The 14472-nt window shown below is 38.9% G+C and overlaps 3 protein-coding genes across 4 annotated transcripts; all 3 read left to right on the top strand.

Annotated features, from left to right (window-relative positions):
- Positions 1-1124: 1124 nt before the first annotated feature.
- On the top strand, positions 1125-2990 carry LOC112194501 (60S ribosomal protein L10). Its single transcript, XM_024334733.2, has 4 exons — positions 1125-1263; positions 1681-2182; positions 2417-2498; positions 2710-2990. Exons 1-4 carry the CDS (start codon positions 1254-1256, stop codon positions 2779-2781), a joined length of 666 nt encoding a protein of 221 aa, XP_024190501.1. The 5' UTR covers positions 1125-1253; the 3' UTR covers positions 2782-2990.
- A 547-nt stretch (positions 2991-3537) lies between these two features.
- On the top strand, positions 3538-6654 carry LOC112189857. The gene is made up of 3 exons (XM_024329264.2): positions 3538-4196; positions 5323-5595; positions 6051-6654. The coding sequence occupies exons 1-3, from the start codon at positions 3729-3731 to the stop codon at positions 6327-6329; spliced, it is 1020 nt and encodes a 339-aa protein (XP_024185032.1). The 5' UTR covers positions 3538-3728; the 3' UTR covers positions 6330-6654.
- A 2963-nt stretch (positions 6655-9617) lies between these two features.
- Positions 9618-12969, top strand: LOC112189609 (probable inactive receptor kinase At5g58300). 2 transcript variants are annotated; one of them, XM_024328983.2, is made up of 3 exons: positions 9618-9882; positions 10622-11939; positions 12130-12969. In XM_024328983.2, the coding sequence occupies exons 2-3, from the start codon at positions 10628-10630 to the stop codon at positions 12762-12764; spliced, it is 1947 nt and encodes a 648-aa protein (XP_024184751.1). In that variant the 5' UTR covers positions 9618-9882; positions 10622-10627; the 3' UTR covers positions 12765-12969. The 2 variants fall into 2 exon arrangements, with proteins under 2 accessions (XP_024184751.1, XP_024184929.1); XM_024329161.2 differs by lacking the exon at positions 9618-9882 and having other exon boundaries at positions 9959-11939.
- The last annotated feature ends 1503 nt before the right edge of the window (positions 12970-14472 follow it).

Genomic DNA, 14472 nt, shown 5'->3' with positions numbered 1-14472 from the left:
AATTTGTACAAGGTCGAGTAATCTCGCCAAGTATCATTTACTTTAGTGTTATAAGTATTTTTTTTATAAGTAGGAGATCGTGTGTTCGACTCACAAATAATAGGTTAATTGTTGTATTTGATTAAAAAAAACAAAAATGTTTAGCAATCTCGACATTACAACCCTACTGTGCATCTTTGTGACAAAGAAAAAAGAAATTCGCTAACATAAACCGACCATATAATTCTTGTAATGAGACAATAAAGACTTGCAAAATGATAGAATCTCTACATGTTTAACTCATCTTATGATAATCATACCAATCAAATTCTACTTGCATTAAAAGACTAGTCTTTTTAGTATTAGTGAAAATTGAACTCGCGTGGAGCTTAGGCTACTAAGCATCCCAGCTAAGTTGGATTCCAAACTCCCATTTAAAAGAAAAAAATTCGACCTTAGCTGACCTTGTAAGTAAGCCAAGTCATCAGCGAACCAAACCTAAGGCTGTCAATTCCGACACGACCTGATAACACGACTCGAAACTCGCACGAAATAACGATTAAAAAGCGGGTCAGCCGTGGGTCAACCCGCCATGACCCATTTAATAAATGGGTTGGTCACGGGTCAACCCGCCAATACGAAATGAACCCGTATAACCCGATTATGCTATAATTCTTCTTGAAATTTTGGACATTGGGAGTATTTGATCATAGGATTAGATAATTTGAAATATTTTGGTTTATAATGACTGGTTTTAATCATTTATATGCTTCGTCTTGTGGAGTTTCTAGTGAATTTAATCATTTTATACATTTTTTTAGTTAAATGGGTCGCATTGTTAACCCTTAAATGAGTCATTTTTTCTAACCTGACACGACGTATTTGTTAAATGGATTAAGCGGGTTGGAAACGGGTAACCCGTTTAATAAATATGTTGGGTTTGGGTTTAAATTTTTGACACGATTATTAAATGGGTTGGGTTTGGGTTTGTATCTTGCGACACGATAAATACCTTGACCCGACACGACCCATTGACAGCCCTACTGTCCAAACCCTTGGTTTATTTCAGTTCCTTTATTATCGAAAAAGAGAAACAAATTAAAGTTGGGCCTCTAAGATTGGGCCTCTATCACGACTCTCAGGAGTCCATGCCAGCACTCAGGCCCAGATTAAAACCCTAAAGACGCTGATACCTTATCTATTATAAAAGCCTGATATTAGGTTTTGTGGTTCCAAATCAGAAGCAGCAGCAGGAGAAGAATCAGGAGGTCACGATGGGGAGGAGTAAGTCGCTTTCTTTCTCGATTTTAATACGTTCTTCCTTATTGTTTTTATTTTCTTCGCGCATCGATGTATTATTTGTCTATATAATTCTCAGTTTTAGATCTAGAAAATATATATTTTTGCTGGTAGATGGATTTTGTTGTCATCGATTTGGTATCTACTTGATTTTCCGAGCTATCTCTGCCTGATTGATACAGAAATGGGATGTGTATGTGTTTGCAGATAATCGATCCGGTTTCTAATTTGATTGTTGTGTTTTTGATGATTTGTAGCCACATGAATTGTGTGGTTGATTTGATTCACATGAACATAGTGTGGGGATGAAATTTAGGGTTATTATTCATTCATGTAGTTTTGATTACTCATGGATGTTTGTGATTTTTCTGATAATTGTGTGGATGTTGTCATGTTTGTTAGGACCTGCGAGGTGCTACCGTCAGATCAAGAACAAGCCGTACCCCAAGTCACGGTTCTGTCGTGGTGTCCCTGATCCTAAGATCAGAATTTATGATGTTGGGATGAAGAAGAAGGGTGTTGATGAGTTCCCCTTCTGTGTCCATCTTGTGAGTTGGGAGAAGGAAAATGTGTCAAGTGAGGCGCTTGAGGCTGCTCGTATTGCCTGCAACAAGTACATGGCTAAGTATGCTGGGAAGGATGCGTTCCATTTGAGAGTCAGGGTGCATCCGTTCCATGTTCTCCGCATCAACAAGATGCTTTCATGTGCCGGGGCTGATAGGCTCCAGACTGGAATGAGGGGTGCTTTTGGAAAGCCACTAGGAACATGTGCTCGAGTTGCTATTGGACAGGTTCTTCTTTCTGTTCGCTGCAGGGATGCCAACGGTCATCATGCACAGGAGGCCCTCCGACGTGCAAAGTTCAAGTTTCCAGGTCGCCAAAAGATCATCGTCAGCAGGAAGTGGTGAGCTTTTGTTCTATTTTGGCATTGATTTGTTCCACAGAAATTCAAAGAGTTGTGCCATTTATATTTAAAATTTATTTTGAATGTGCAGTATGCTTGCATTATAGTCTTCCTTTGAAATATTGAATTAATCTATATGGTTTGTTTTAGTGTTGCATGCCTGTAACGAAACATTCTTTCATCTAGAAATTACGTCACTCATCTTTTCATTTTCTAATGTTTTGCATTTCTCAGGGGATTCACCAAGTTTAACCGTAATGATTACGTGAAGTTCAAGGCTGAGGGCAAAGTTCAACCAGATGGTGTTAATGCTAAGGTAATGCTTCATCTGCATGCAAATAAATGTTTGAATGAGAGCTTCCTGTCACAATGATAAGCTTTGTTTTAGATTATTTGTGCTTTTCAATACCTCAGATTCGTCGTTAGTTAGGCTAGTCAGAATCTTCTACTCTTTTCATATTAGTTGCTGGATTTGCGTTACTTTTGGTTCTCGTATCTAATGATTTTGTATATTTTTGATTGTGCAGCTTTATGGGTGCCATGGTGCTTTAGCTAACCGTCAACCTGGAAAAGCTTTCCTGCCTCCAACTGTTGCTTGAAGAATAAGAGTGCTTTAGTTGCGAGCTCATGCAGAACCGAGCTTATGTTTTTTGGGTTTTGGCCTGGTCTCCATTAAACTAGTGTTGAGTTCGTTAGTATGAGTTGTGAACGCTAGTATTATTGATAATTTGATATAAAGACGCAGTATATGTCGATTACAGAGATTAAGACGCAGTTTTATTTAATTGAATGTTGGTTTTTCTATTAATTTTGCAGTCAGTTTACATTTGCGCTCCGAACCTTGACCACCACTCCTTATTTCATCTTCTTTCTAACCACACAACCACCAGTTTCTTCCATTTCGCCTTGGTATATGGTTCCATATCCATGGAATGGTTATTGTGGTCAGCCTCATGCCGTCACCACATTTGTTACACTCATGACAGCTGCAAGATCTTATCACACTGCTGCTGCTGCTTCAATCACTATTTATCTCCCTGAGTTTCTAGATAAAACTTGTAATGAATGAAAGAATCAATATCCCTAGAATAAAACATTTCAACAATGTCCAACGACAGCATCTATCGAGGATTCTGTGATGCCATGGGTCCAAACCAGCGTCGACACCATTTGCGCTAAGCTCGATCTTAGCGCGAATGGAATCGACCATTTTGGAAATTTACTTCAACAGCCAAAATGGGCATACCAATATTTTCGCACCATATTTTTTTTACCACACTTTTTTTTTTTTGGCACGTTGACCACAGTAACTTGGTGATGGGTTTTATGTACAACCAACTCAAAGGCCTAGTCTTTTTCCACATTTCCATTGCTGATTGAGAAGAGGAGCATCAGAAGTCCATGGCAGAGTGAGCAAGACAGAAAGCACCACTATTTAAATGGTGGGCAATGTGGGCAGGTGACACAAACCCTTTATACCACTCCTCTTCAATCTCAGTTTTGTTTGTAGAATAAGATTCTAAAAAACCAAATCCCCAAATTTCCAATGTCAAAACCCTCATCTCGAATCTTCCAAGGTCTGCTCCGATTCCACCGCCACCAAATCTCTAAGCCCCCAACTCCGCCCACCACTTTCCGGCGGACGTACCACCACTCCAATGGCCCTCTCCCCCGATTCCCCGCCCCCCCAAAACCCCTCGGCAGCTCCTCCTTCCGGCCCGGCGGCGTCGGCCTGAGATTCTTCTCCTTCGACGCCGGCAATGCCAAGAAGGTGTTCGAGAAGCCGCTGGCGGCGGCGGCGTCGACTTTCTCGCGGTACCAGGAGGCGCTGGGGTTGCAGGTTGAGGCGTTCTGGAAGAGGAACAATCTGGTGCTGGTGGGAGCTGGGGGAGTTGTGGTGTGTGCTCTGCTCTGGAAGATCATGTTTGGGATTGCTAGCACGTTTGTGCACCTCTCTGAGGGAATGGCCAAGTATGGCTTTTTAGCTCTGTCTTCTGCCATGGTTGCTTTCGCCGTAAGTTGCTCTGAATTGTTACCTTAAAAATGACAATGCTGGTGTTCTTGTTTCGGTAGAATTGCGATTGAAAAGCATGCTTGTGATGTATTGTGATTGTGGAAAAAAATCGGAATTGGTGTCATGTTCGACAATGCTGGTTTGGTCTATCAGCTTAAAAATGTAGTAGGTTCTAGCCAACTAGTGATTTTGAGCTAATTGTTTCACAAGTTCTAGAATTGGATTGCTTCAAGCAGTTAGAATTAATATCCAAGGGATAGGAACAGTTGTTGTAGTGTTATACTATCTGGACTTTAGGTCTGTCATGAACCATTTCAACTTGGTAGTTATAAGGTATAGCATCACTTAATGCAGTGACTGAGTGACACCGGATTGACCTAGTCATTGGACCAGTGGGGTTTGTTTTGCTGTCATTTGTGGCTCTATATATGATCAGAGATTGAAGTCTAGGATTGGAGGACCCGAAATCTGGATATTGATTTTCTGGTGTATGTGATCGTCTGTCACTCGACAGTGTTGCTTTATGTTGTAGATTTTCCCATTTTGGAGTTTGTGCTTCTTTCTACGTGGGGCTTTTATGCCCCTGCAACATTCAACCATCAATTTTGATATATTCATAGAATTCCCATGACGAGGCTTAATTCGTCCGCTTGTTCTTTAGTTTATCGCAGAAGAACATAGAACAGCTGAAGTTTAGAAAGTGCTAGTCAACAAGTGATTCCAGAAATAGTTTTACACGCCATAGTGTCGGATTATAGAAACAGTTAGAATGAGTATCAAACTTATTGGAACAGTTGTTGTAGTTTTGCACTTTCTGGCTGTAGGTCTATCACATACCATTTGCAATTTGGAAACTGGTATCACTTAATGCAGTGACTGATTGGATGGTAGCATATTGACCTAGTACTCGCACTTTGCATCTTGCAAGTTCAGATTGTCTTCCGAGGGGATTTGTTTTGCTGTATTAGGTCCATATATGATAACAAGTTGAAGCGCTCATATCTAGGATGGTAGGGCTTGAAATCTTGATATTGCTTTAGCAATGTGTGTGATTGTCTGTCACTCCACAGTCTTGATTTAGTTTATAGATTTTACCATTTGAGTGTTGAACTTTTTTCCTACTCAGGGCCTTTATCTGCGGGCAAGGTTCACAATAAATCCTGATAAAGTATATAGGATTGCCATGACAAAGCTAAATACATCTGCTGGGATTCTTGAGGTCATGGGTGCCCCTCTAACAGGATCTGATCTAAGAGCCTATATAATGTCCGGAGGTGGGTTTCAACTGAAAAAATTCAAGCCAACTCTCAGGAGCAAGCGGTGCTTCCTCATTTTCCCAATACGAGGTTCCGAAAGAAGAGGTCTGGTCAATGTTGAAGTAAAGAAGAAGAAAGGCCAGGTTTGTGCTTATGTTTAAATTCAGCTAGCTGATATAAATTCTACCCAGGTCATTACCCTATAAATCTACTGGGATTTTTCTCTTTTAACGAGGTCAAGGGCCTATAAATTCTTCAGAAGCATGTGTTTCATTTCTATTCTTTCCTAGTCTCCTTTAGCAAGACCAAACGCAAGTTCAAACTAATAGTTTAGATTGCAAGATTTTTATGTTGTGGAACCTGTAACAAGTTGGTTGTATCTACTACTGTTTTCTTATCATACCACAGTTTGTATGCCTCTGAAACAGAGCAGACTGAGTATATTCTCTGTGCGCACAGCTAAGTAATGGATACTACATGTATCTAGTAGATGGAGGACTGTTGAAACTCCATATGAGTTTGGTTGTATTGACTTGAGAGGTACTCTGATGGTCGAGTTTTTCTGATTTAAGATTTCGGGTGTCATCTTTTTATGCAGTATGATATGAAGCTATTGGCAGTTGACATTCCCATGGCATCGGGACCTGATCAACGGTTATTCCTGATTGGGGATGAAGAAGAATACAAAGTTGGTGGTGGACTAATATCTGAGCTGAGAGATCCTGTTGTGAAAGCAATGGCTGCAGAGAAGATATTTGATAATCTTGATCAGATTGAAGACGAGGAGGATGCTGAAAAAGAACTTCTGGAGGCAGAAAGAAAGCATCGTGAAGAAATTGAGAAGCTTGAAAAAGATGGGAAAGATGGGACACAGTGATTTTTTCTGTAGATTTTCTTTCTACCCTTTCCATTCTCTTCTGGTTTGTTTTGATGGAGGAGTTGTAAATAATGTGCGAGTCTTTGACCAAATTGTCTCAGATTACTGTAGGTTACCTTGCATTTTTGTTTTTGTTTTTTTGCAGAGTTGTTGACCAGGTTTAACTTTGTACTGCAAATAGGCAGCTTTGGAAATTTCTGAAGTTAAGATGACCCCCTTGGGGCAATAAAGATGACAGTTGAAGCGACAAGCATGCCTTGATTCTTTGCTTCTCAGATTTGTAATGTTCACAGTGCTTATAAAATATGCTTCATTCAAGTGATTACTATGTGTTTCAAATCCAAGTTTCTCTACATTTTTAGACACACACAGTGCTAGGCAATTGAAGTAGTTTCATTCTTCATTGCCGGTTGTGTATGATTCATGTGTTCCTTCTTTCTCATTCGTGCTAGGTGACGAGCGAGATGAACACGTAAATCATACACAACCAGTGATAGGAAGGAGTTACTTGTGAAGTTGAGCGCATTCATCACTTGCACAAAAACCTACATCAACCAACAGCCAACTTCCTTCACCTTGTGGACGATTGATCATAATGTTCAGTCATACGCAGGCATGAGTTAAAAACGCTACCCTTTCCATAATTCATATCATCAATGTCAATTCCAAATCCCATTCCATGTTTGTCTTGTTGAGCTCTGAGTCTGGAAGGTCCTTGTTCTTACTTCATTTGCTGTCCTACTGAAGTTGGGAATTACCGACTCTGAGTAACTCAGAGAGACAACTATGTCATTTATGAGGGCGGTCCTTCCATCTCTATAGTCTCTATACTATAAAACCACATTTTATGCAACCAAGTATGGCTTCCTGGCTCTATCTTCTGCTGTGGTCGCCTTTGCTGTAAGTTCCTCTGAATCATAAGCTTAATAACACTGCTGGCGTTCTTGTTTTTGTATAATTGACAAGCATGCTTGTAATGACTAATCAGTATCATGCACTGTATTGTAATTGTGGAAAGAAAATCAGAATTGGTGGTCATTGTCATGTTCGACAAGGAAGATTAATTGCTTTCTTGACAATTTACCTTCTTGATCTTTGGTTATCATGCAACAGCCCAGAACAGCTGAAAAATTAGAAAGTTCTAATCAACAAGTGATTTTGAGCTACTAATATTACAAGTTCTATTGTTGCTTAATTGAAGCAGTTAGAATGAACGGATTTTTACAGTTGTTGTAATGTTATATTATCTGGCCTTTAGGTCTATCATTAACCATTTTCAACTTGTTAGTTATAAGTCTGGTATCACTTCATGCAGTGACTGAGTGATAATGTATTGAGCTAGTCATTGGACTTTGCATATGGCAAGTTCAGTTTGCCTACCAATGGGATTTGTTTTGCCGGTCATTAGGGTCTTTATATGATTAGAAGTTGAAGTGCTCATATCTAGGATGGCAGGACTCGAAATCTTGATATTGATTTTGCAGTTATGTGATTGTTTGTCACTCCACAGTCTTGGTTTACTTTATAAATTTTACCATTTGAGTGTTGTACTGATACTGAGGTAGCCAAGTCTCAGGAGCAAGCAGTGCTTCCTCATTTCCCAGTACGAGGTTCGAAGGAAAAGGTCTGGTCAGTTATGAAGTACAGAAGAAAAAAAGCAAGGTAATAGGGATGTTCGTTATTAGTGGCTGCTGATCATTTTTCTATTTCTAACAAGGCCTCGTGCCTATAAATTGTCCATTAGCATGTCCTATTTTCTTTCCTAGTCTCCTATAGCAACACCAAATACGAAAGTTCAACGTTGTGTCCTTGTGTACATTCCAAGATTGTTATGTTGGTGTACTTTTAAGGCAGTGTATGTATCTACTACTGTTTATAGCTGTAAATTTCATTCTTAGACAGCGGTTTGTATGCCTCTACAGTGAAGCTGATTGAGTTTATGCTCTGTGCCCACAGCTAATTAATTGATGCTCGATTAATGGAGGACTGTCGAAACCCCATATGTGTTTGGTTGTTATGACTTGCGAGGTACAGTGATGGTTAATTTTTTTCTTATTTAAGCATTTGGCAATTTGGGTGCAAGCTTCTTATGCAGTATTGTTAAATATGATTTTCATTGATTTGTATGTTTGCAATTGTACCATTATATGGCTAAGATCTGCTCTATTGTTACCAACATAATTCAATGCTATAAATACAAATATTCAAAACTAATCTACAGTTACACAATCAGTTTTGATTGTGGAGAGGTTACACAATCAGATTTGATTGTGGAGAGGAAATCAATGTTGAGTGATTTTCTCTAACAAGTATGATATGAAGGGTAATGAAGCTATTGGCAGTTGACATTCCCATGGCATCAGGACATGACCAACAGTTATTCCGGGAGATGATGAAGAATTCGAAGTACTGTAAATTGGAAGTTTTGTTCTATATCACCAGTTGTGTATGGATTCATCACTCAGCACGTGTGAGAGAGATGCACATACACATGCCTATACACAACCAATGCTAGGAAGAATTACTCGTGAAGTTAGTGCATCATCACTTGAACATGAACAAACAGCCAACTAGCATCGCTTTTTCGCGGACGATTCGATCATAGTGTTCAGTCAGACTCGGGCATGAGTTTAAGTGCTACCCCTTTACATACCATCAATGTCAATTCCAAACCCCTCTCCTTGTTTGTCTTGTTGAACTCTGAATCTGAAAGGTCCTTGTTCTTAATTCATTTGCTATACTCTACTCAAGTTGTTGGAAACTACCACTCTTACTCACTGAGACAAATAGACAATAATGTTTGTGTCGATGGTCCATGCTTCCACCTACAACTATAACCACAATTTCTTTCAGAAATATGATTAACACTTGGTAACCCTACCATGTGAGCTGAAGAATTCTCTCAAAGTATTGGCATAATTATAGCTCTGAAGTCAAAACAGGAGATAGTGATTCATAATAACATCTCTAAGCAATGGCATCAATTAAAGGTACACCCTAGGATTACCAGACATCTCTATATCTCATAAATTTTGATTATTCCAAAGGGCAATGAACACTGATATTAGGTTTGGAGAAATTATTCTTTTCCTACCTAAAAAGTTCAAAAGGTGTGGTTTGTGGACACTCCTTCAGCTAAAAACTGACATGGAATCATTTTGCTTTTCTACTATTCCATAGTGTGTAACTTTAAACCTTTAGTATGGGACATAGTTAATGCATGATTAGCTTTTTCTGAATTTCAATTACTATATATAATTGCCAAACGTTACTGTTTAAGAATGACCCCTATTTGCTAATCACTTTTACTGTTCTTCCTACCTGATACTTTTGCTCATAACTCCTAGAAGAAAATCAATGATTACCAATTCATAAGAAATTTCAGTTTCTACATCATATATGGCATGAGACTAATATGCCCGTTTCATTCAAATTTTGAGCTCCTTTTGATAGGTCCTGAAAGTACGAGTGCTAGAAGTTGGAAGTTCAGTCATTTTGCAGGTGGAAATTCCTGAAGTCTCTGACACATTGCACTGATCATCATTTCCTGCAGGTGAAACAAACTCTATGATAACCCTTCTCTTGTTTCGTTTGAAAGTCTCTTCACTAAGCCTTTCGGATTTCAATCTAAGACGAAATTTTTTCTTTTGAACATTATCAAGGTTCTGCAGTATAGCAAAATCTTTAAGTAGTGAATGTTCTTGATAGAGAGAATAAGCATGTCTGAGGCTGGCAGTCTGGAATTGATTTCCAGTGCTTTTGGTTATGAACCAACATATCTGCATATATATTTGTTCACTGATATAAGCAAATCTAGGCCTAAAGAGCACAAAATTTCAAAGAAGTATATCTATCAAGATATGAACTTTTTCTTTTTCTTTATGAAGGCTATCTTCTCCTTGGATTCCACTACTTTGCTTTGTATATTGGTTACTTTTCTTCACTTGTTTACGAACTTTTAAGTGGCTCAATTTTTGCTCAGGGAAAAGTTGCAGCTTAGTTTGGGTGACAGCTCTCTCCTCTTTCTTCCTTTGGCTTTTCTTTTTTTCTTTTTCTTTTGGGTAAAGAAAGAGCACTTTGCTTTTCTAATATACCAAAGTTATAATCAGCCCTTTCCACACAGTACGATTTTCTTATGTTGAGATTTAGGGTTGGGAATTTGGGGTATTAGGGATTGGAGTTGGGCCAAAACAAAAAGGGTATGATTAAAGGGTACTCTGCTATTTGTATCCCACTCCATGATTAACTAACTTTGTTTTTTTCTTTTGGTTTCTCATTTTCATTCTGAGCAGAAAACCATGAAGCTCAAGTCCTCCATTGCTGAACTCATCTTCCTTTTCCCTATACTCCCTTTCTTGTTTTCCTCAGTCATTGCTGACCTTAACTCCGATAAAGAAGCCCTCCTTGAATTTGCTGCCAATGTATTTCATACACAAAAACTCAACTGGAATAGTTCTACACCAGTTTGCTCCTCTTGGGTTGGAATCACTTGCAATATAAACCAAACCAGTGTGATTGATATCCATCTTCCTGCCATTGGACTCTTTGGCTCAATCCCAAACAACACCATTGGAAAGCTTGATGCTCTTAGAGTCCTTAGCCTCCACTCCAATTTCCTCTATGGAACTCTTCCTTCTGATGTTCTGTCCATTCCTTCATTGAAATTTCTTTACCTCCAAAACAACAACTTCTCTGGTGCCATTCCTGCTTCTCTCTCCCCCAATCTCATTGTATTAGAGTTATCCTTCAACTCCTTATCTGGGATCATTCCAACCATCATTCATAACCTGACAAGGCTTGCAGAGTTGAGTCTTCAAAACAATTCCATCTCTGGAGCCATCCCCAATCTGAACCTGAAAGAGCTTAAGCTTTTGAATTTGAGCTGTAACAACTTGAATGGCTCAATTCCATATTCCCTCCAAAAGTACCCTCGTTCCTCATTTCTTGGGAATTCTCTCTTATGTGGGGAACCTCTAAACCATTGTTCTAAAATCTCATCCTCTTCACCTTCTCCTTCCCCTATTCACTTGCCTGCAGCCTCACCAGTAGCCCTGGAAAATCGAAATGCTACCCCTGCCAAAAAGTTACTTGGCCTAGGTTTTATCATTGCTTTGGCAATTGGAGGAGCTTCTGTTTTGTTTCTTTTGGTCATCATGATCATCTTATGCTGTTTGAAAAGGACTAGAAAGGGAGGCAGTAGCATGTTGAAAGGGAAGAGTGCTGCCTCTAGTGATGAAAAGACTGATCAGAAGTCTATAAGTTTCGGGAGTGGAGTGCAAGCAGCAGCAAAGAACAAGCTGTTCTTCTTCGAAGGATGCAATTACAATTTCGATCTTGAGGATCTACTGAGGGCATCAGCTGAAGTTCTTGGAAAAGGAAGTTATGGGACAACCTACAAGGCTGTTTTGGATGAGGAAACAACTGTTGTAGTGAAAAGGCTAAAGGAAATTGTTGTGGGTAAGAGGGAGTTTGAGCAGCATATGGAGGTTGTGGAGAGGGTTGGGAAGCACCCAAATGTTGTGCCTCCTCGCGCTTATTATTATTCTAGAGATGAGAAGCTTTTGGTCTACAACTACATGCCAGCAGGAAGCTTGTTTGCTCACTTGCATGGTATGTGCCTAATCTAAACCTGTTTGCAGTTCATGCGTCACAGGTCTTAGTATCAGCTATAATTCCATAACAGATACTAGTGTCAAGCACATCAAATTTGTTCACTAAATGATGTATTGGTACATGCTTGACAATTCTAACTGGTAATGACGAGATGTTTTTCCATTTTTTGATGTTTGTGAAATTAAAGGAAGCAGGGATGCTGGAAGATCCCCGCTTGATTGGGATTCAAGACTAAAGATCTCTCTTGGAATTGCGAGGGCAATTGCTCACATTCATTCTAAGGGTGGTCTTAAATGCGTCCATGGTAACATAAAGTCCACAAATGTCCTCCTAACCGAAGACCTTGAGGCTTGCATCTCAGATGTTGGGTTGACTCCTCTAATGAACTTCCCTGTGGCTGCATCCATGTCACGAAGAGCTACTGGTTATCTTGCACCAGAGGCAATTGACATGCGCAAAATGTCCCACAAATCAGATGTTTACAGCTTTGGTGTGCTCCTACTCGAAATGCTGACAGGGAAAACCACACTTCAACATGCAGGGCATTATGATAATGTAGTGGTTGATCTCCCAAGGTGGGTGAAATCTGTTGTTCGTGAGGAATGGACTGCTGAGGTTTTTGATTTGGAGTTGCTTAGACAACAAGGCATTGAAGAAGAGATGGTGCAGATGCTGCAGATTGCATTGGCATGTGTAGCAAAGCTACCTGAGTCACGCCCCAAGATGGATGAAGTTGTGAGAATGCTAGAGGAATTTCGGCAGTCTGACACTAGGACTAGGCCTTCCTTTGAGTCTGAGCTTGATGTGCAAAGTACCCCATGAAAGCTTTAGTTTCTTTTGTTTGGAATGGAAAGTAGCAACTTCATATGCATGTATGCAATTTCCCATTTGGAAATAATGTTCAATGCTATTGTTTTCAGTGTCACAGTTTCTAGGACAGTACTCTCCTATATTCTGATGGAGTGATGAACATGTCCTAGTCATATAGACACCGAGGACCTTTCCCTCATAACCAAAAAAAAAAAAACAGCATAATAGAACAGTGGAGAGAAAAAAAAAAGCCAAAACACGAAAAAAGGCAATGTTACGATGAAATATATATCTCTTCTAATGAGGACTAGTTGAGGATGTTTTAATCAATGATTTGGGAGACCCACTTTTGAATTATATTACGGTAAATCAACCGTTAAATGTTTATGTATGCATAAGTTGATCACTTCTGAATATTTTTTTCCAAATTGCCAATCGTTAAGGTACCGAACTTAAATCAAATTAACGGACGAACCAAATATGTCAAACATGAGCCGTTCATGTTCATAACTGATAAATCACGATTATGAATGCCTTAACGATTTTCAATTTGGCTGAAAATTTGGGTAAATGATTTACACATAAATATTTAAACATCTAACGGTTGATTTATGAAAATGAGATCGAACAGTGAGTCTCATACAAAAGCCTTCAACTAGTCCTCATTTTGGAGGTCCTCATTAGAAGGGCACCCTAGATATGATTTAAAAAAAAAAAAATGTAAGAGTATAAAATGAGGACCTAGATCCCTAGGCAAGATCCTACTTCACCAAATGCAATTTAGCTCAAGAAGAACTATCACTATCGTCAAAATCAACCAATTGAATCAACAACTAGATATTTCAAGAACGGGTATCATCCGATAGTCATTTCAATTGTGGAGCGATATTATTTTTCTATTGACATTATTTTGGAGTTTCAAGTGCAAGTAGATTGGTTTAAACAGTACATGATTTTTGTTGAGATAAATTTTCAGGAGTCAAAATGTGGGATGTGTGAAATTCGAAAATTTCGCTAAAACTGTACACCGCTTCGGTGGACAATACATTGTTCATTTTTTGTTTGAACAAAATTTTGTATGACTTCTCCATCTTTATAGTGTAATAGTGGATCATGGTGCTGATGATTCAATAAATGTGCAACATGAGCAATTAAAAAAAGAATTTATAGATTTCCACAATTGTGGACTCATCTATTTTCATTCTTGTTTGAATTTGTTGGTGATAGTGGAGTTTTAAACTATTTTTGTGATCGAACGCCTCCCATTTCTGAAGATTGATGTTAAATAAGAACGAGAATAATGACTTTTGAGGGATTATGATTGTCCTACTCTTCCTTTTGTCTTAATGAGATGTTTTATTTTGCTATTTAGAATCAGGCTCTATGCAGTTGCAGCAATTGCCACAAATACTGATGTTCCATATGCCGAGCTCAGATAACTCACCCACATGCGTTATACTCTCATTCATTTTTATTTTAGGATCTTTTACTGTATCGGTCAGGAGATGAGTCGAACGTTATTTTATCTTATCTGTTTGAGAGTCCGTGATTCTAAACAGCATAGCGTGAGTTCGAGATTTACTAGGTAGGTTTTGAACTTCCTACTCTTGTGAATGGTCATCTAAACGCCATCATACAACAATTGAAAAAGGAATCTTGTAACAAAATTTAGAACCACATACCCTATAACAAAGATTGATGTTAAATAAGAACGATAATA

This window comes from Rosa chinensis, chromosome 1 (genome assembly GCF_002994745.2).
Source record: "Rosa chinensis cultivar Old Blush chromosome 1, RchiOBHm-V2, whole genome shotgun sequence".
In the NCBI taxonomy this organism is placed as follows: Eukaryota; Viridiplantae; Streptophyta; class Magnoliopsida; order Rosales; family Rosaceae; genus Rosa; species Rosa chinensis.
The sequence above is the reverse complement of the archived record's forward strand: the minus strand, read 5'-3'. Positions and strand labels throughout refer to the sequence as shown.